The following is a 22,361-nucleotide window of genomic DNA, read 5'->3' as shown; positions in this document are numbered from 1 at the left end:
TAAAGGTTTTTGTAAAGATCAAAAGAAAACAGGTCAAAGGGGCAGCGTAGGTGGCTCAGCAGTTTAGAGCAGCCAGCGGGTGTGCTCCTGGAGGCCTAGGATAGGGTCCCATGCCAGGCTCCTTGTTGGGAGCCTGCTTCTCCCTCTGCATGTCTCTACCTCTGTGTGTGTGTGTGTCTTTCATGAATAAATAAATAAAATATTTTTTTTAAAAAAAGAGGTATTTTCCATTTTCAGAGCAATGAATCAAAACAAATTTATAAATTTTCTTTTGCACCCAATAGCATATGATATCCAATACACAAGCTGGTCAAAGTATAGAGGAAAAGAGTCTGGTCTAGCAAATATATATTTCAAAATCTCAAATTATTCTAGGGGCACCTGGGTGGCACAGTCGCTAAGAGCACATGAGAGGGTGGAGCACGCAAGAGCAAGCTCGCTCTCTCTCAAATAAATCTTTAAAAAAAAGAAAGAAAAATTATTCTAACAAGTCCACATAGACATATTTATAGTTCTATATAATGCAAGACTGTTAAAGGAAATAATGGAAGCAACTGACAAACTCATCACTGAGGATTAATGTATGCTACATCTCTATAAATTAACTATGTGGATACTAAATGAATGTGATATATGTACTATCGTTATAAGAGGACCCCAGATTATCAAGTAAAAAAGAAAGACAGTATGTTAAAAATGTTTGCATGTCCATACAAGAAAATCTGTAAACATGGTTTTAGTAGAGCTTTCCATGTTTAAGAACTTTATTTATGGGACACCTGGGTGGCTCCGTGGTTGAGCATCTGCCTTGGGCTCAGGTTGTGATCCTGGGGTCCTGGGATCGAGTCCTGCATCAGGCTATCTACAGGGAGCCTACTTCTCCCTCTGCCTGTCTCTGCCTCTTTGGGTCTCTCATAAATAAATAAATAAAATCTTTAAAAAAAAAAAAAAACTTGGGATCCCTGGGTGGCGCAGCAGTTTGGTGCCTGCCTTTGGCCCAGGGCGCGATCCTGGAGACCCAGGATCGAATCCCACGTCGGGCTCCAGGTGCATGGAGCCTGCTTCTCCCTCTGCCTATGTCTCTGCCTCTCTCTCTCTCTCTCTGTGACTATCATAAAAAAAATAAAAATAAAAATAAAAAAAAAAAAGCTTTATTTACAAGCCTATACCATTTCCACTAAAGTTTCTTCATTTTTTTTTTTTTATAAAAGATTTTATTTATTTGAGAGAGAGATAGCGACAGAAGGCACAGGCAAGGAGGGGGAGAAGCAGGCTCCCCAACCCGACATGGGGCTTGATTCCAGGACCCTGGGATCATGACCTGAGCCCAAGGCAGACACTCAACCAACCAAGCCACCTAGGTGTCCCAAGCTTCCCCAATTTTTATTTTTTTTTATTTTATTTTTTTTAATTTTTATTTATTTATGATAGTCACAGAGAGAGAGAGAGAGAGAGAGAGGCAGAGACACAGGCAGAGGGAGAAGCAGGCTCCATGCACCAGGAGCCCGACGTGGGATTCGATCCCGGGTCTCCAGGATCGCGCCCTGGGCCAAAGGCAGGCGCCAAACCGCTGCGCCACCCAGGCTTCCCCAATTTTTAAAAGCACATCAACATTAAAAATATTATCACAGGAACACATTCATACCAAATATTCAGGATTCACCAAAAAAAACAGCACAAAAAAAAAACAAACAAACAAACAAAAGCACAAATTCTATACCTTTATGTTTTCAGGCACTATTTTTCTGATAATGTGAAAGTCTAGGTAACTTAGTCTAATTTCCTTCTATTTGTATGTTCTACTTAAAATTCTAATTTTAGGGGCACTTAGGCAGTCCAGTCAGTGTTAAGTGCCCAACTCTTGATTTCAGTTCAGGTCGTATCTCACGATTGTTGGGATCATCTCACAGGGGTTAGATCTCAGCAGGGAATCTACTTGAGATTCTCTCCCCCTCCCTTTGGCCCTTCCCCTGCTTGTGTGTGTACATGATCACTCTCGCAAACAAATAAATCTTTAAAATAACTTCTAAACAAAAAATAAATAAAATTATAATTTTAACAGCTATCATTTACTGGCTCTTATGTAGAAAGCACTATTATGCAACAACACTGCAAGCAAACCCATTCCAAGCAAAATTAATTCAGAAGAGCCAATGCCAAAACTTTTGTTTTATCTCAAGAGACATTTGTGATGTCAAGTAATGAATGGTCTGGACCTGCAACTATTTTATTAAGACAGAGAGCATAATGGCTTTTGGAAATCGCAAATATATATGCGACTCTCTGAAGGAGACTTTCATACTTGCATATACTATGCATGATGCATAAGAGAATCAAGTACTAAGTACCCCCATGCTAAAAAACATTAGATGATGCAGGATAAAAATTTTTTTAAAAAGTTTTACCTGTGTAGCATGTCTGGGGCCTGGTTCAGGAGCGTATAATACTGTCTCACAAATTCCCGCCCGACCAGCAGGGGACTAGGCTTCTCCATAACCATTGCTTTGGTCAATTCAACCTGGAAAAAAAAAAAAGTCAAATATAGTCAACTTACAAGTACAAGGCGAGAACTAGCAGGGGAGAAAACGGAATCATTTAAATAAAATCAACTCAAAGTAAGATAAGGTATGTCAACAGTTCTGGTTTCAAGAACAAATAAAACCCACACAACACACCAGGAGATATTTTTACTGAAATTTATTGCAATCTGATGAATTTGGGGTGGGGGTGGGGATTATTATTCCCAACAGTCAATTTCTTTATAATGAATGAGTATAAGAACTTGAAAGGTACACATTTTCCATCATGCACCTTATCATAACTTCTCTATATTTTTAAACCCAATTAAGAGTGTTCCAGTTCTAAGATTCCAAACATTCTTATTTGTGGCAGTATTAGATTCAAGGATGATAAATATAGTTTTGACCTACAGACAACATATGATCACGTTTCTAGTCAAACTAAATCAGAAAAATTTTTAGTATCTTTAATAGAGAAACCACAAAATCTAAAAATTCTATGCTTAGTTTATGATGAAACCAAAAATAATCTGAAAATGAGTTAAACAAAATGTTCTTACTCAACAAAATGATTTCAACACCTCAAAATCATGACTTATCTTTTTGAGTATTAAGAAAGGCAACTGACACACAGTTAAATCCTCAATTATGGTCAGTTATGATCAAATTAAACCTTTTTGAAAAGACACTGGTATGAGACAATCCAACTTTTCATTTGAGGAAATAAAATCATCCTGAAGTTAAACATACAAGCAAACAAAGAGATATATATACAGATCAATTACAGTATAAAAGGCAAGAAATTTTATTTCAGTTTCCTCAAAGGATGGGTGAAAAAATGAACTTGATTGGTCAATTATGAACAATTTGTGGAGATTTGTTTATCCTTCTAGTACATCTGCATTATTCTTGAATATGTGTCCCATTTACTACTTATTTCACCAAAACCTAAGAAATTAGTTCAAGGTTAGTCTGCATTTTCTCCAGATTACAGGAACAAGGTCAATACAGAACACCTTCCCAGTCACAATGGAGAGCAGTTCACCGGCAGGCAGTTATGAGAACATCAATAATAGGAATCTGGATCGTAAGTCCTAAACTAATGTACTCAAAGGCAGAACAAGAAATTGCTGTTATTTCTTCCATGGCTCATAGTCCAAAAAAAAAAAAAAAAAAGTAATTTCAGATGTTCTCACTGATCATAAATTTTTGAGAACTTCAGAGTTGGACATTGAAAATCTTTTTTTTTTTTAAGATTTTATTTTATTTATTCATAGAGACAGGGAGAGAGAGACAGAGACACAGGCAGAGGGAGAAGCAGGCACCACACAGAGAGCCCGACGTGGGACTCGATCCTGAGTCTCCAGGATCACATCCTGGGCTGCAGGCAGGCACTAAACCACTAAGCCACCAAGGGATCCCAACACTGAAGATCTTAACAGTCATCTAGCCTATGGTTTTCAAGTTTTAAGATTTCCCATTACTTCATTTAAGCCAGAGCAACTGCACTTTTTTTTTGTTATTACAGTTCCCACATAACTTTTACTTTCTTAAAAGAGCTTAGCTACTCTCATCAAAAGTCACTAACATCTGACCAAATCTCAAATAAAAGGAAAAATCCAGTGTGATTCCATCATTGTGATCATCCACCAGATCTCACAGAAGACCATTCTCTCCCAATTCCTCAGAAACTGGTTGTTAATATTTTCATTCCATTAGTTGGACTTGCATATTTTCTAACATAGTAAGAGGCTGAACAGAAAGTTTTGCTTCCCTCTATTACCCAAAATATACAATATATCCCCAATATAAAAGGCAATTTAAAGAGAACTTTCACAACAGGATAAAGGAACAGCACACATTAAGTAAACCCCTATTTTTCTATTCTAGTTGCACTTGCTTCTCAAGTTCCATCTTATTACCCAGTCAATATTATAAATGTCATCATTACTAGACCAATAGTATTAACCTAACTGCATCTTTTGATACTGCCAAGTAGTCTCATAACAAATTTCTTTTTTTTTTTAATTTTTTTTTATTATTATTTATTTATGATAGTCATACAGAGAGAGAGAGAGAGAGAGGCAGAGACACAGGCAGAGGGAGAAGCAGGCTCCATGCACTGGGAGCCTGACGTGGGATTCGATCCCGGGTCTCCAGGATCGCGCCCTGGGCCAAAGGCAGGCGCCAAACCGCTGCGCCACCCAGGGATCCCTCATAACAAATTTCTAAAAATCTTTTTAGCAACTACTTTTCTGATATCCAATATCCCCATGCAAAATAAAGAAAATCCTCTAATTATACATCAAAGGTAAGAAAAATTATCATCTATTGTCCACCTCTAGACTAAAGCTTCTCTTTTCTCGTTGAGATTACCTACATAATTCAAATTAAAAGAATAAAGAAAGTTCATTATTGGTTTAGTTACACCATTATCAACATTTTATTTCAGGTCATCCCCCTAAAACCAAGAAAAAAGAAAAGCTAAATATTTATATGCTAAATCAAACTTCATCTCGTTTGTGGATTTTTGTTATTAATTCTGAAGCCAATACTAAAATCCACATCATTTACCAAGTTTCCAACATTAATTTTCTTTGTTAGCTTAATGGTTTAATATAATTGAATATTTTGGGTTCTCAGTTAGCATCTTTTATTTTTTTCTAAATAGGTGATACTTTATTTTAGATTGAAATTTTCAACTTCAGAAACATGCAATAGCTATGCTGAAACCAAATTTTCAATACTCTGCTACTCAAGTTACAAGTTTTAACGTCAATCATCAGTGTCGCCTCAAATACCCTTGTAGCCTCCTAAGGGCTCATATTTACACTCCAAGCACCATATAATTCCATTACAGTTGAAGCTCTGGCTCTGAAGTCTCTCCTTTCAGCTCTTCTATAATACGGACCAATTAATTCAAAGGAAAATGGAAATACTATTTAAAAAGAATATTCCTGTCAAAAAAATAAAACATTCCTGTCAATGACCTCTCCATAAAAAAAAAAAAAGTAACATTTCATGGGATCATGGGACTAAATAATGTACATTTTATTGAAAAGAAACTATATTGTTTCACTGCTTAAAAAAAGAAACTGATGATTTTTTTTTTAAGAAACTGATTTCTAAATTAAAACAGCCAAAGATTTCAAGAATTCCTCATGAGTCATGGTCAGATAAAACATTTTGAAAAAAGAATGCAAGCTTCTTCCTAAATATTGTTTCTTAATAGAGATCATTTCTTATGTAACTTTCTAGCCCCAAAACTTGAATGTCTGACAAAGAATAAAGTTTTCTTTGGTTCAACATTCTCACACAAAAGATTAGAATTTTATACAACCAAAATGGATTTTTTATCATCCATTTGTCAGGTTTTTCAGAAGTTAGATTAAGATAACAGCCACAACACTGTTTCTTTAAGGACTAAGAAAAAAACCAAAAGAAAGTGGTGCTACAATTCAGAAATTCCTGAGAGGGATGGGGGGGGGCGGTTAGAGAAATGTATGTAAAGTTGATTTTCAAATACCGTGCCCCTCCTCACTTAAGGGAATGGACACCCACCCCAACCACATCTGAAAATCCACGTTTACCTTTGATTACCCAGAAACTTTATTACTGGCCTACTGCTGACCAGAAGCCTTACCAGTAACAAATGACAAACTTTGTATGTTATATGTATTATATATTGTATTCTTACAATAAAGCAAGCTACAGCAATGAAAACATTGAGAATCATAAAGAGAAAATACATTTCCAGAACCATTATGTATTATTAAGAAAAAATCCATCTACAAGTGGACTCACAGAATTCAAACTCATCTTAAGGATCAACTGTTTAAAAAAAAAAAAGGATCAACTGTTTGGGGATGATGACTATAAATATATGATGCAAAAATTCTTCAAGCTAAAAAAAAAAACATTCTTCAAGCTGAATCCTTAAATTCTAGAATTTAATTATTTGTAAACTGTGCCTCCAAAATTCTATATAAAAAATGCTTTCAGGGGTGCCTGGAGAGCTCAGAGGGTTAAAAGTCGGATTCTTGATTTTGACTCAAGTCATGATCTCAGGATTGAGAGCAAAGCCCACATCATGCTCCCCACTCAGGGTCGGCTTGAGATTCTCTCTCCTTCCACCCCCACTTGTACATCCCTGTGCACACTGTCTCTAAGTAAAATAGAAAGAAAAGAAATGCTTGAGGAAAAAAACACTAAACATGACCTTCAGTTTACCGGTTTTCACTGAACCATCCAAATCTAAAGCAAATCTAAAACTGAGTGCTCAATTTTAGAATACTGAGAAAGTACTGAGATTCAAATAAAGGGACACCTGGGTGGCTCAGAGGCGGAGTGTCTGCCTTCGGCTCAGGGCATGATCTCAGAGTCCTGGGATCCAGTCCCGGATCAGGCTCCTTGCGTGGAGCCTGCTTCTCCTGTCTGCCCCTCTCTGTGTGTCTCTCATTAAAAAATAAAATCTTAAAAAAAAAAAATTCTCCAATACCATTCACTTGCTGTGCTCTAGGGCTAGTAACTTAATCTCTATGCACCCCAGTTCTTTCATAAAATCAAAATCATAACTGCAATCATTTTTTCTTTTATTGAAAAGAAACTATATTGTTTCACTGCTTAAAAAAAGAAACTGATTTCTAAATTAAAACAGCCAAAGATTTCAAGAATTCCTCATGAGTCATGGTCAGATAAAACATTTTGAAAAAAGAATGCAAGCTTCTTCCTAAATATTACAATGTTACAATATTACAATATTATAAATAATATTGCTGCTGACAGACAGCAAAAACTGTCTATCAAATAGCAAGCACTGGGCAGCCCGGGGTGTGATTCTGGAGACCCGGGTTCGAGTCCCACATCGGGCTCCCTGCATGGAGCCTGCTTCTCCCTCTGCCTGTCTGTGTCTGTGTCTCTGTCTCTTTCTCTGTGTGCCTCTCATGAATAAATAAAATCTTTAAAAATAAAAAAATAAGTAGCAAGCACTGAAAGTAAGCTGTTACTATTAACTCTAATTATTAACTAACTCTAATTAAAGAAACCATTTTCACATCCCACCCTTTTCTGTTCCCAGAAAACTACTTAAGTACTCTGCTAGCAGTACTAAAATACTGGATGATTCTTTTTTAATAAATTTTTTATTGGTGTTCAATTTACCAACATACAGAATTAACACCCAGTGCTCATCCCGTCAAGTGTCCCCCTCAGTGCCCGTAACCCAGTCACCCCCAACCCCAGCCCTCCTCCCCTTCCACCACCCCTAGTTCATTTCCCAGAGTTAGGAGTCTTTATGTTCTGTCTCCCTTTCTGATATTTCCCACACATTTCTTCTCCCTTCCCTTATATTCCCTTTCACTATTATTTATATTCCCCAAATGAATGACAACGTACACTGTTTGTCCTTCTCCGATTGACTTACTTCACTCAGCATAATACCCTCCAGTTCCATCCACGTTGAAGCAAATGGTGGGTATTTGTCGTTTCTAATGGATGAGTAATATTCCATTGTATACATAAACCACATCTTCTTTATCCATTCATCTTTCGATGGAAACAGAGGCTCCTTCCAGTTTGGCTATTGTGGACATTGCTGCTAGAAACATCGGGGTGCAAGTGTCCCGGCGTTTCACTGCATCTGAATCTTTGGGGTAAATCCCCAACAGTGCAATTGCTGGGTCGTAGGGCAGGTCTATTTTTAACTCTTTGAGGAACCTCCACACAGTTTTCCAGAGTGGCTGCACCAGTTCACATTCCCACCAACAGTGTAAGAGGGTTCCCTTTTCTCCGCATCCTCTCCAACATTTGTTGTTTCCTGCCTTGTTAATTTTCCCCATTCTCACTGGTGTGAGGTGGTATCTCATTGTGGTTTTCATTTGTATTTCCCTGATGGCAAGTGATGCAGAGCATTTTCTCATGTGCCTGTTGGCCATGTCTATGTCTTCCTCTGTGAGATTTCTCTTCATGTCTTTTGCCCATTTCACGATTGGGTTGTTTGTTTCTTTGGTGTTGAGTTTAATAAGTTCTTTATAGATTTTTGGGATCCCTGGGTGGCGCAGCGGTTTGGCGCCTGCCTTTGGCCCAGGGCGCGATCCTGGAGACCCGGGATCGAATCCCACGTCGGGCTCCCGGTGCATGGAGCCTGCTTATCCCTCTGCCTGTGTCTCTGCCTCTCTCTCTCTCTCTGTGACTATCATAAATAAATAAAACTAAAAAAAAAATAATAATAAGTTCTTTATAGATTTTGGAAACTAGCCCTTGATCTGATATGTCATTTGCAAATATCTTCTCCCATTCTGTAGGTTGTCTTTTAATTTTGTTGACTGTATCCTTTGCTGTGCAAAAGCTTCTTATCTTGATGAAGTCCCAATAGTTCATTTTTGCTTTTCTTTTGCCTTCGTGGATGTATCATGCAAGAAGTTACTGCGGCCAAGTTCAAAAAGGGTGTTGCCTGTGTTCTCCTCTAGGATTTAGATGGAATCTTGTCTCACATTTAGATCTTTCATCCATTTTGAGTTTATCTTTGTGTATGGTGCAATAGAGGGGTCTAGTTTCATTCTTTTTTTTTTTTTTAATTTTATTTATTTATTCATGAGAATACACAGAGAGGAGAGAGAAGCAGAGACACAGGCAGAGGGAGACGCAGGCTCCATGCAGGGAGCCCGACGTAGGATTCGATCCCGGGTCTCCAGGATCGCGCCCTGGGCCAAAGGCAGGCGCCAAACCGCTGCGCCACCCAGGGATCCCTCTAGTTTCATTCTTATGCATGTGGATGTCCAATTTTCCCAACACCATTTATTGAAGAGACTGTCTTTCTTCCAATGGATAGTCTTTCCTCCTCTATCGAATATTAGTTGACCATAAAGTTCAGGGTCCACTTCTGGGTTCTCTATTCTGTTCCATTGATCTATGTGTCTGTTTTTGTGCCAGTACCACACTGTTTTGATGACCACAGCTTTGTAGTACAACCTGAAATCTGGCATTGTGATGCCCCCAGATATGGTTTTCTTTTTTAAAATTCCCCTGGCTATTCGGGGTCTTTTCTGATTCCACACAAATCTTAAAATAATTTGTTCTAACTCTCTGAAGAAAGTCCATGGATGATTATTCTGAGAATTTTTGTACAGAGTACTTTGAATTGTAGAAGCCCAAATACTTAATGTAAAACTAACTTTTCAGAGAAATTCTAAGCTGACTTTATGATTGTTGTAATCCAGCCTATGAATGTTACATAGGGAAGACTTTCTGCGTGCCTACAGGATTTAACTGCACAAACTGTAAAATCTAATCAGTGCACACTTATCTTAATTTTTAAAACATGCATCATGAATCTACAATGGTCTTACTTATGTGTGTGCTGTTATGTATAAAAATTCCAGCTCTTGGGCAGCCCTCGTGGTTTAGCACTGCCTATACAGGGCGTGATCCTGGAGACCCGGGTTTCCCACATCGGGCTCCCTGCACGGAGCCTGCTTCTCCCTTTGCCTGTGTCTGTCTGTCTGTCTCTCTCTCTCTCTGTGGGTCTCCCATGAATAAATAAAAATCTTTACAAAAAAAATTCCTGCTCTTTTTAAAAATTAAAGCATTTAAGTTATACTTTTCTTATAAGCAACACTATTTTAGTCTAGTCTTATGCTAGGTAAAAAAGTTTGCTGAACTGAAAGATTTCTGAAGTAATCTTTACTCATCAAAGCCATGAGGAGTTATTTCCCTTGAAAAAAGCTACTAGAAAATAACAGTCAAAACATTCATCTCCCTTTATTCCCAACACTAGCAACCTAAAAACTGAATAGTAATCACTTTTTCTTTTCAGGAAGGGTTAACTTTAAAAAAAAAAAAAAGGAAGGGCTAACTTTATTATTCGTGAACTGTCCATGCAAAAATGATTATTAAAAAACAAAAGGTGGGGATCCCTGGGTGGCGCAGCGGTTTAGTGCCTTCCTTTGGCCCAGGGTGCGATCCTGGAGACCCGGGATCGAATCCCACGTCGGGCTCCCGGTGCATGGAGCCTGCTTCTCCCTCTGCCTGTGTCTCTGCCTCTCTCTCTCTCTGTGACTATCATAAATAAATTAAAAAAAAAAAATTTAAAAAACAAAAGGTGTAAATAAAAAAACACAGGTAGAAAAACATATAAGGTATAAAAAGTACTTTTGCAGTGTTACAGAAAGTCATAGTCTATACAATTTACATAATGAAATGCTATGGAACAATTAAAAACAGTAAAATTCATACACCTCTGTATTGCTACAATGCCCTAAGAGCAACATACATTATTTTCAAAATTAAAAAATGCAAGAAAGGGTACCACCAACATCCAGTAAAACTAGTGGTATGCAATCATACATATTTTAGCTCTATTGAACAGATCTTTAAAATCTGCTTAGACTTTTTTTTTTTAAGATTTTATTTATTTATTCATGAGAAACACGGGGAGAGAGAGAGAGAGAGGCAGAGACACACCCAGGCAGAGACACACCCAGGCAGAGGGAGAAGCAGGCTCCGTGCAGGGAGCCTGATGTGGGACTCGAACCTGGGTCTCCAGGATCACACCCCGGGCTGCCCAGTGCTTGCTATTTCCAGGATCAGGGCCTGGGCCAAAGACAGCACCAAACCACTAAGCCACCAGGGCTGCCCTAAAATCTGCTTAGACTTATATTCCATAAATAAACTAACTCCACTCTTATGATTTTTATTAGTATGAGTGGGATACTTCCACTAATCTGAGAATACAACATCTCCGTGTATTTACTAGCAGCAGGTATGGATGATCCAATTTCAATTTTTTCAAGTGAAGTTTTATCTGGTTACTTTCTCACAACTTTCAAGCCTAAAATCTAAGAGCTAAGCATTCTCCTAAAAAGTTCTTAGTTTCACCTTCAAATTGGTCTTAAAATATCTATTTACTTTGCTTTTTTAGAAGACTGTATCAGAATACTTTCTGTTTAAGTTTTCCAAGTTTAGGGCGCCTAGGCGGCTCAGTGGTTGAGCATCTACTGTGGGCCCAGATCGTGATCCCGGGGTCCTGGGATGGAGTCCTGCATCAGGCTCCTCACAGAGAGCCTGCTTCTCCCTCTATGTCTCTGCCTCTATGTCTCTCATGAACAAATAAATAAAATCTTAAAAAAAAAAAAGTTTTCCACTTTTAGGAAGGAATGCACTTTTTGCCTGTAATACTATCATTTTTCCAACAATACCATTTTGTGTTGGCACTTGGATCCCTCAGAGCAAACAATGAAAAGCATGATTAAGGTACAGTACATGGGGATGCCTGGGTGACTCAGTGGTTGACCATTTGCCTTCTGCTTGGGGAGAGATCCCAGAGTCCTGGGATCGAGTCCCGCACTGAGCTCCTGTGGGAGCCTGCTTCTCCCTCTGCCTGTCTCTGCCTCTCTGTGTGTGTCTCTCATGAATAAATAAATCTTTAAAAAAATTCCTACTTAACCCCAAGTTACTAGATTGCATGGCAACTTTAAAGAAGTTTCCATCAATAATTTTGCTGAAGTTCACAAGAACGTTAAATGTGCTTCTTTTAACGGAGTCTAAAAAACTGTAATTATTTCTGTTCCAAAAGCAGGGAACCATGATGAAGACCAATCATAATCCACCTGAATTTTTATTTTATTTTTTTTAATTTTTTTTTCTTTCTTAATTTATTTATGAAAGTCACACACACACACACACACACACACACACACACACACACATACACACAGAGAGGCAGAGACACAGGCAGAGGGAGAAGCAGGCTCCATGTACCGGGAGCCGACGTGGGATTCGATCCCAGGTCTCCAGGATCCTGCCCTGGGCCAAAGGCAGGCGCCAAACCACTGCGCCACCCAGGGATCCCCTGAATTTTTAATAGTAGAGCTTATTCTGGCAAAGTCAATAATCTCAAAAATCCTGCGTGTTCAGCCCAGGTCTCCTGCTAAACAGAGTTGCTTGAGATTCTTTCTCCCTTCCCCCTTGCCCTGCCCCTACACTCACAAGTGCTCTAAATATTTAGAAATAAACTCTAAAAATTAAAAAAAAAAATTTTCTTTTTTTAAATAAGACCTACCAGTTCTCTCGGAAGATATCCTGAAGTATTAAAATACCAGTCAAGCAGTCTGGGTGGCTCAACAATTTAGCGTGGCCTTCAGCTGCTTCTCCCTCTGCCTGTGTCTCTGCCTCTCTCTGTGTGTCTCTCATAAATAAAATCTTTAAAAAAAAATCAAAAATGTTCCAATGAATCTATTAATTCTCTTCTAGATATATACACAAGTCACTCATGTGCACAAGACAAACTGAGAAATTAACTGCCACCCTATTTCTAAAACATAAGACAATCACCTATGTGTCTGTCATATGGGAAATGGATGGATTAAGTTGCATTTATGCCTATTACTCAAACCTCCTTTATCTAAGATCATCAAATGGGGCACTTAAAAGATAGAAAAGCAGTACTATTTATATTTATAATTATAGCAGGTTAACTAGAGTGAATTAGGGCTGTCCCTGGGAAACCAAGACAAAGTCATCCTATTTATAGCGGTCAAAGTCAGCATGAAAGAGATCTCAAAAACAATATTAAAATGAAGAGTCAGCGCCTGAATATGTACTGCAAAACAGCTTTTTTTTTTTTTTAAGATTTTATTTATTCATTCATGAGAATACACAGAGAGGAGAGAGAGAGGCAGAGACACAGGCAGAGGGAGAAGCAGGCTCCCTGTAGGGAGCCTGACATGGGACTGGATCATAGGTCTCCAGGATCACACCCGGGACTGAAGGCGGCGCCAAACTGCTGAGCCACCCCGGCTGCTCTGCAAAACAGCTTTTAAACGTGTTTAGAAACATCAGATATTGTTCACAGGCACGTTTATTTTTAAAACAGTATGGATGTAAAAACAAACAGATCCAAGGAACAGAATACTTATGAAATATATGCACAGGGCAGCCCGGGTGGCTCAGTGGTATAGCACCACCTTCAGCCCAGGGTGTGATCCTGGACACCCGGGATGGAGTCTGCATGGAGTCTGCATCGGGTTTTCCCAGCATGGAACCTGCTTCTCCCTCTACTTGGGTCTCTGCCTCTCTCTCTCTCTCTCTCTCTCTCTGTCTCTCTCATGAATAAATAAAATCTTTAAAAAAAAAAAAAGAAAGGAAAAATATATGCACACATAAACGGACAATTGGGATTTTTCAATACTAAATGCAGATAATCTGACAGAAAAAGGATATCTCTGTTCAACAAATGGTGGACCAGTTACACACTCAGATATAGAAAAAAATGAACCCCCTTCACGCTTCACATCATCTTAAAATTTAACTCAATGGCGTGCCTGGGTTGCTCAGTGGTTTGACTTCAGTTCAGGTCATGATCTCAGGGCCCTAGATAGAGCCCCAAGAGCCCCAGTCAGGCTCCCTTCTCAGCGGGGAGTCTTCTTGTCCTTCTGCCTTTCCCCCACTGTTTGTACATGCACTCTCACACTCTCCAAATTTTTTTAAAAATTTAACTTGAGGGGATCCCTGGGTGGCGCAGTGGTTTAGCACCTGCCTTTGGCCCAGGGCATGATCCTGGAGACCCGGGATCGAGTCCCACGTCGGGCTCCCGGTGCATGGAGCCTGCTTCTCCCTCTGCCTGTGTCTCTACCTCTCTCTCTCTCTGTGTGACTATCAGAAAGAAAAGAAAGGAAAGAAAGAAAGAGAAAGAAAGAAAGAAAGAAAGAAAGAAAGAAAGAAAGAAAGAAAGAAAGAAAGAAAGGAAGGAAGGAAGGAAGAAAGGAAGAAAGAAAGACAGGCATTGACAGGAGAGCTGAAGGTCAGGGTCAATGTTCCTTAAAAAAAAAAAATTTAACTTGAAGTGGTTTTATGCAAGACCTGTAACTATAAAATCTGCATAACCTTGGGTTAAGCAAAGATTTTAGATACAACACCAAAAACATGATCTGTAAGAGTACAGATGCCATAAATCTCATTAAATGAAGACTTTCCATTGTGCAAAACACTATCAAGAGAATGAAAACTTAAGCCAGACTGGGAGTAAGTATTTCAAAGCATATATCTAAAAGAAAACTCATATCTAGAATATACAAAGAACTCTTTTTTTTTAAAGATTTTATTTATTTATTCATGATAGTCACACAGAGAGAGAGGCAGAGACACAGGCAGAGGGAAAAGCAGGCTCCATGCAGTGAGCCCGACGTGGGATCCAATCCCGAGTCTCCAGGACCACGCCCTGGGCCAAAGGCAGGTGCCAAACCCCTGTGCCACCCAGGGATCCCCAAACAACTATCAAAACCGAGTAACAATCCTATAAAATATGAGCAAGATATAAAGAAACATTCCACCAAAGAAACTATTTGAATGCCAAATAAAGTCCATGAAAATGTAATCATTAGTAATCACAGAAATGCAAATTAAACCTACAGTGAGGTACCACTACACCTGCTAGAACGACAAAAATTTTATTTTTTTTTAAGATTTTATTTATTTATTTATTCATAGAGACACAGGCAGAGGGAGAAGCAGGCTCCATGCAGGGAGCCTGACATGGGACTCGATCCAGGGTCTCCGGGATCACACCTCAGGCTGCAGGCGGTGCCAAACCACTGCGCCACCGGGGGCTGCCCGTAGAAGGACAAAAATTTTAAATGCTAATATTGGCCAGGATACAGAGAGTAGAACCCTCAAAACACTGCTGGCGAGAATGTTAAATGGTACAACCACTTTGGAAAAGTTAGGCAGTTTCTTAGGAAGCTTTAACAGCCAAAAGCTAGAACCAAACCAAATATCCACCAGCAGATGAGTAGACAAACTATGGTGTACTTACAGAATAGAAGAAAAAAATTCAAAAGCACATACTGTAGGATACCACTTACATAAAAACTGCAGATTGCATAAAATGCAATTTCCAGTGACAGCAAATAAATTCCTCCGGGCAGAAAAGATAGGAAATAGGAAAGAGACAAGGCAAAGGGGCATGGAAAAACTTGGGGGTGATGGGTATGTATGTTCACTATATTGATTGTAGTGACGGTTTCACGGATATAAACAATGACAAGAATTACTGTACACTTTAAATATGTGCAGTTAAAAAAGCTTTTTAAAAATTTTTTTTAAAAGATTTATTGATGAGACACAGAAAGAGAGGCAGAGAGAGAAGCAGGCTGATATGGGGAGCCTGATGCAGGATTCAATCCAAGGACCCCAGGATCACAACATGAGCCAAAGACAAACGCTCAATCACAGAGCCACTCAGGCATCCCCAAAAAAATTTTAAGATTTTATTTATTTCAGAGAGAGAGGGCAGCCCGGGTAGCTCAGCGGTTTAGCACTGCCTTCACCCCAGGGTATGGCCCTGGAGACCTGAGATCGAGTCCCATGTCAGGCTCCCTGCATGGAGCCTGCTTCTCCCTCTGCCTGTGTCTCTGTCTCTCTCTGTGTCTCTCTCTCTCTCTGTGTCTCTCATGAATAAATAAATTAAATCTTAAAAAAAAAATAGTGTTATTTCAGAGAGAGAGAGAGAGTCAGCACAAGCAGTGAGGGAAGGGCAAAGGGAGAACCAGACTCCCCAGTGAGCAGAGAGCCAGGGGCCAGGCTTGATCCCAAGGCCCTGAGATCATGACCTGGGCAGAAGGTAGAGACTTAATTGACTAAGCCACCCAAGCACCCCTAAAGTATTTTTTTTTTAACTCCAACAAAAACAGCCTAGGACAAGAGTGGAATGGGAACCTGTGTAAGAAAAGAAATCCTACTTAAAAGAGTGATGCAAAATGCTAATCGTCAATTCTAATTGCTAGGATATTGAAGTAGTCTTTTTATCCTATTTTAATCATTTATCAAAGACCAATAAGAAAAAATAAACAACCAAAGGTTTCTATGTACTGACAGGAGTATATATTAAATTGTCATAAACTTTGTAGCAAGCTTATGCTATGTATTCAAACATTTGAAATTTGGTTTAGGGGGATCCCTGGGTGGCGCAGCGGTTTGGCGCCTGCCTTTGGCCCAGAGCGCGATCCTGGAGACCCGGGATCGAATCCCACATCAGGCTCCCGGTGCATGGAGCCTGCTTCTCCCTTGGCCTGTGTCTCTGCCTCTCCCTCTCTCTCTGTGACTATCATAAATAAATAAAAAAATTTAAAAAAAAAATTTTGGTTTAGGTATTAAGAAAAAGCAAAATGTTTTCTTAGAACCAGAGAAACTTTAATTTCATGTTTTTTAAGATTTTATTTATTCATGAGAGACACAAAGAGAGAGGCAGAGATACAAGCAGAGGGAGGAGCAGGCTTCATGCAGTGAGCCCAATATGGGACTGGATCCCAGGACTCCAGGATCACGTCCTGAGCCAAAGGCAGACACTTAACCACTGAGCCATCCAGGTGTCCCAGGGATCCCTGGGTGGCGCAGCGGTTTGGCGCCTGCCTTTGGCCGAGGGCACGATCCTGGAGACTCAGGATCGAGTCCCACATCGGGCTCTCGGTGCATGGAGCCTGCTTCTCCCTCTGCCTGTGTCTCTGCCCCTCTCTCTCTGTGACTATCATAAATAAATAAAAATTAAAAAAAAAAAAAAACACAAAGCATAGGGGACTACTAAAAGGACACAAGGGCCAAAACTGGAACAATCTGAGCAATTAAATAAGTAAAAAAATCAAAGTAAGTTAGATAACATTGGATTAAGAACCCAAAGAATAAAATATCCATGACCCCATAGTGATATAAATAAAGAAATTAATGAGTAAGAAAATAAAAGTCTTAATAAAATAAACTGGACAGAAGAAACAAATCTGCCCTACAGAGGAATTTCAAAGGTAAAGGAAACAAAGGAAATAAAGAATCACCATTAGAACACTACAAATAATAGCCACACCACAAGAGGTTCAGTGTCTGCCTTTGGCTCAGGGCTGGAGTCCTGGGATCAAGTCCCACATTGGGCTTCCTGCATGAAGCCTGCTTCTCCTTCTGCCTGTGTCTCTGCCATTCTCTCTCTCTCATGAATAAATACATAAATTCTTTAAAAAAAAAAAAATAGCCAAAAGCAAAATCCACTAATAAATGCTAAAAGGAGGGAACCTTTATAGAAACAGTATTAGAATAGCTTCGAAGTGTCTCCCCCAAATACTTAATAATTACAATGGTAGCTTTAATATACAGCTAATAAAGGTCCACAAATTCAGATCCTCCTCCCCCTGGGGGACTTTTTCTAAATACATAACCTTTAAAATATATATATTTTTTATTTATTTATTCAACAGAGGAGAGCGCATACATGCAGGGGGAGCAGCAGAGGGAGCGGGAGAAGCAGGCTCCCTGCACAGCAGAGAGCCCGATGCCAGCTAGATCCCAGGACCTGGATGGACATCATGACCCAAGCCAAAAGGCAGACGCTCAACTGAACCAACTGAGCCACTCAGGCATTGGGGACTGGTTTTTAATAAACAAAATAAGAGAAAAAACCCTAACCTGGCAGGCTTTAAGTACCACTTTATTCAACTTACCAAGGCTAAATTCAACCAGTAAATTAATGTCCCCCTGATGTGAATAAGCAGACTTAAGTCTCACCTCTGTGGTATTCTTTCCCCCAAATTCATAACCTCAGTCTACTTACTCATGATGTAGCCCAACTGAGATCAAGGGTCAAGATCACAAAAGACAAAAGACAGAAACTGTCACATATCAGAGAGAGACTAAAGAGACAGGAGGACTAAATGCAATGGGTTATATCTTAGATTGGATCCTGATACAGAAAAAGGACCTTAGTGGAAAAAAATAAGAAAATCCAAATAAGGGCAATCATTTAGTTAACAGTATTTCATTCAATGTCAATTTCTTAGCTATCTTAAACTCAAAAGAAGAAACTTCAAGACAGAGCTGAAAAACTTAACAATTCACTAGTTTGTCTTGGTTTTTTAGCATCCATTCCCCACTCCAAAGTTAAAAGCCAGTCAGATGGATTTATAATTAGGCAACAGTCTATGTTCTTTCCCATAGACTGAAATGTAAAACTATCTTGTAATTAATACTACTGTCTCATCTACAAATTCCTAAAAACATGAATTTCCCACCCTTCAGATCTCACAAAGCATAGAGCAAGCTCAGAGTCCAGAGTATACTTGAGGTATAGCCTACAAAAGCCTAGAAAGTATTTGTCACACACCTTCTAAATTCTGAAACTTTCAAACGTTTTTGAATAAGGACAAAGCTAAGATATAACAGTCTACAGTGCCCTACTAGATATACAAGCTTTACAAAATATACAACTATTTGGGTTTCAGAGCTTCAGTTCTTTTTATAAGTAAAAAGATAAGAACACTAAGCTATGTAAAAGCACTTTTAGAACATAAAAGGGCTATACAAACACACAATGATGCTGTTACATAGCCAATTAAGTTAACAGCCACCAAGGATGACATCCCTACAAAGCAGAAGTGTGTCCCATCTAGGAGGCCCCTTTTTCTGAACCACCTCTAACATTTACTTTAATGATTATTAAATACCTGGGGCACCTGGGTAGCTCAGTCAATAAGCATCGGACTCTAGGGTTTTGGGTCAAGTCTTGATCTCAGGATTGGAACATCAAGCTCCCAGTGGGGCTTCACACTCATTGTGGAGTCTGCTTGTGACACTCTCTCCCTCTATCCCTTTCCTTCTCCAGCCCCCACCAGCTCACTAGCTCATGCTCTCTCTCTCTCTCTCTCTCTAAAATAAAGAAATCTCTAAAAAATTATCATTAAGTAACGGAAAGACAACAAGGTGAACAGCTAAACAATATTACATGACGGACCACCAGAGAACAAAAGGAGAGATCTAGCATTCAAAGCCATCTAAAAACATTTACTAAGGCCACAATCTGTGAAATTTTTTGAATTACTTTGTTTCATAAAGCCCACTCTCCGTATGGAGATTATTCCTAGCTCTTCACCGTATTACCTGGCTTGCAATTCAACTTCTCTGGCCAAAGCCAAACAGGGTATCCAAGAATACTTCAATAAAAGTACAAAGCTAATTTTTGAGATTTAAAAATATAATAAACCCAATTAACCACCAGTGTGTGATCACCAACTACAAGTGAGATTACAATTGCTGAGTCTAAATTTAACTCCATGGCTGGAAGGACAGTGTTGCAACTAAAGGTTTTTCTCACTAGTTGTTAACTGAAAGGGTGGGGGGCATTTTTTAAACCCATCTGCTGAACAATGCATGACCGAATTCTTAAATATCATTTTTAAAAAAATGAGTTACAAAATGTGAAAAAAAATCAGAGATAACTTTATTAAACGGGCAAAAAAAAAAAAAAAACTGCTTTCAGTTACAAATTGAGGCTTTATATTAAATTTCCTTTCTTACCTGCCATTACCCTATTCATCCTATGAACCATATACAATTCACAAAGGTAATAAAAGCTTAAACTAACCTCTACCCTTTACTTTCTATGCAAAGTACTATAACAAGTAAAATAATGAAAATTACAAGAACAACTGCAAAATAGGTCAGCAACAAACACTACCAAATCTTCTGATGCACTCTTAGCAGACTGTCAGCTGAGAACAGCAAACTGAATGTGAGTTAAATAAAGAACAAAGAACTGCCTACTTTTCTATCTGAAGTACAAAAGCCTAAACAGAAAGGATTTAGCAATAACAAAAGTAACCTGACTTGGCTGGGAAGAAGGAAGGCACGCTACTCTCATATTATTACAATCTGCTTCATTTGTTCTTAATAAATCCATACATGGAGAGACACTGGGCTACCAATTTGTAAATTACCAGTTTTCATATTCCTACCCAACTGAGGCCGGAGGCGAGGCAAAGAACAGGCTAAGAAATATCTGAAAGGGAAACAAAATTCTTCTTCAATTAAGGCACAAGCAAATGTCATCCTAATCTATTTTACTCTGAGCACTAACACCATTAGCTGTACTCCAAGTTAACAGTTTAAATGTATGTTATTGTGTTTTAAAATTTGAAACCTAAAATAAAATGCTAACTCAATAGTTAAGACCAGCTAAATAAAGGTAACTAGAATTGCTACATGAAGGCACGTTTTAAGTAAAACAATGTTATATTCTAAAGCAATACCAACTAAAATAAGAACTTGGACCATACAATAGTTTGATCCTTTATTGCTACTTTCTGTTAAGAAACATGGAAAGTACGGGTAAATGGAAACACTTACAAATATTAAGCTTCCTTGTAGTATTTTAGTTTGCTGACGAGGATGTAAATGTTAAGGTTCCCTCTGACTGCAAAAAATTCTTATTGAAAGACTAATCCTAAAGGCTCTAATAAACAGGAGGGATCCCTGGGTGGCGCAGCGGTTTGGCGCCTGCCTTTGGCCGGGGGCGCGATCCTGGAGACCCGAAATCGAATCCCACGTCGGGCTCCCGGTGCATGGAGCCTGCTTTTCCCTCCGCCTGTGTCTCTGCCTCTCTCTCTCTCTCTGTGGCTATCATAAATAAATATTAAAAAAAATAAATAAATAAGAGGTTGAAAGCCATTCCAAGCAAAATTAATTCATTAGAGCCAATGCCCAAACTTTTGTTAGTTTTATCTCAAGTAGAGACGTTTGTGATGTCAAGTAATGGTTTGGACCTGCAACTATTTTATTAAGACAGGGAGCATAATGGCTTTTAGAAATCGCGAATATATATGCTCCCCTCTGAAGGTGTTTCATACTCGCATATACTACACGGGGGAGCCGAACAGTAAACGGTAAACAAACGAAATGAATGTAGAGAGGCTTTCACCCACAGAAGATTCCGACTTTAGCCCCAAGGGCAAGATTCCTAACACACCTCAATCACTCATAATTCACCGAGCAGAAGCTCCAGAGGCTTAATTCATACCGTAACGGGGCACCATCCTTTCCACCCCAACTTCACATTTCAACCCACCCATGGCGGGCGAGATCTGAACAAACTCCCCGCTCGGCCCCGCATGTTGTCCAACGACAAAACGAGCAAGTTTTGAACTATCTCACGGACGGTCTTTCTCGAAAGTCTGCCTCGGTTAAGAAAAGACGAAAAAGGCCTAAGGTGTACGCGCAGAGCCTGACGCTCGCGGCCGCCGGGAACTTCCCACCGTCGCGCTGCGAGTTAACAGATCCGCGCAGGAGCACGGTCCGCGCTCACCGGCACTTCCTCGCCGCCGTCCTCCGGAAGCTCCGCGGGCCGCGCATCCATCAGCTGGCCGTGCGCTCACACGCGGACCGCAAGCCCAAAGCCCTCCGCGTGTGTCCTTTGTCGCCGCGCCTCCCTGCAAGCCCACAAGTGGCTCCAGCACAGATGCCGCCGCGCTGGCCTCCCCGGAGACCAGCGCTCCCTCCGAGGGCACCGGCTCAAGGACGCAAACAGGCCGGGGGCCTGGCGGTCACGCGGCCCGGGGGCCCCCGATGCCTGCCCCTTACCGTCGGCGTGCCGGGGACCACGTCTCTCCGCCTCTGGACGTCCGGATCCATTGCCAAAAAGGCAACTCGCCGCACCTACCTCGCCGGACCGCCGTGGGAGCGCACGAGAGCCACCCAAGTTGCTCAGCACAGGGCCCGGCTCACAGCGACGGCTCAGAAAAAAGAGCGGTCATTCCTTCCACGCATCCTCCGCCGCTCCCCCTTCCCACTCCCTGGAAAACCCGGGAGCAGCAGCACTTCTGCTTCCCAAGCCGAAGCCTCCTCGCGCTCCCGGGCCGGCCCGGGCCGCAGCCCCTCGCCGGGGGCGGGGGGGGGGGGGGACTCTGCGGGCGCGCGGCAGCGGGAGAGGCCGGCGAGCAGGCCGCGCGGGGCCCCGGGCTCCCGACACGGCCCTGGGGCCCGGGCGGCGGCCGCCGCTCGCTCCCGGCCCGCGCGACCGTTGGGCGTGGCACGCGCATG

At 40.4% G+C, this 22,361-nt stretch overlaps 1 protein-coding gene across 2 annotated transcripts in view; it reads right to left on the bottom strand.

Annotated features, from left to right (window-relative positions):
• G3BP1 (G3BP stress granule assembly factor 1) overlaps nt 1-22,361 on the bottom strand; it is a 46,819-nt gene that overhangs the window by 24,080 nt on the left and 378 nt on the right. The window contains exons 1-2 of one of the 2 annotated variants that reach the window (XM_041747650.1): nt 21,903-22,100; nt 2,406-2,518 (exon numbers count right to left, since the gene is read on the bottom strand). In XM_041747650.1, the coding sequence (XP_041603584.1) occupies nt 2,406-2,518; nt 21,903-21,953 (164 nt within the window). In that variant the 5' untranslated portion in view covers nt 21,954-22,100. Of the gene's footprint in view, nt 1-2,405; nt 2,519-21,902; nt 22,101-22,361 lie in introns of those variants that run through there. The other variant, XM_041747651.1, reaches the window with a different exon arrangement.

The sequence above is a fragment of the Vulpes lagopus genome, chromosome 3 (genome assembly GCF_018345385.1).
Source record: "Vulpes lagopus strain Blue_001 chromosome 3, ASM1834538v1, whole genome shotgun sequence".
NCBI lineage: Eukaryota > Metazoa > Chordata > Mammalia > Carnivora > Canidae > Vulpes > Vulpes lagopus.
This window is presented reverse-complemented; position numbering and strand designations above follow the sequence as displayed.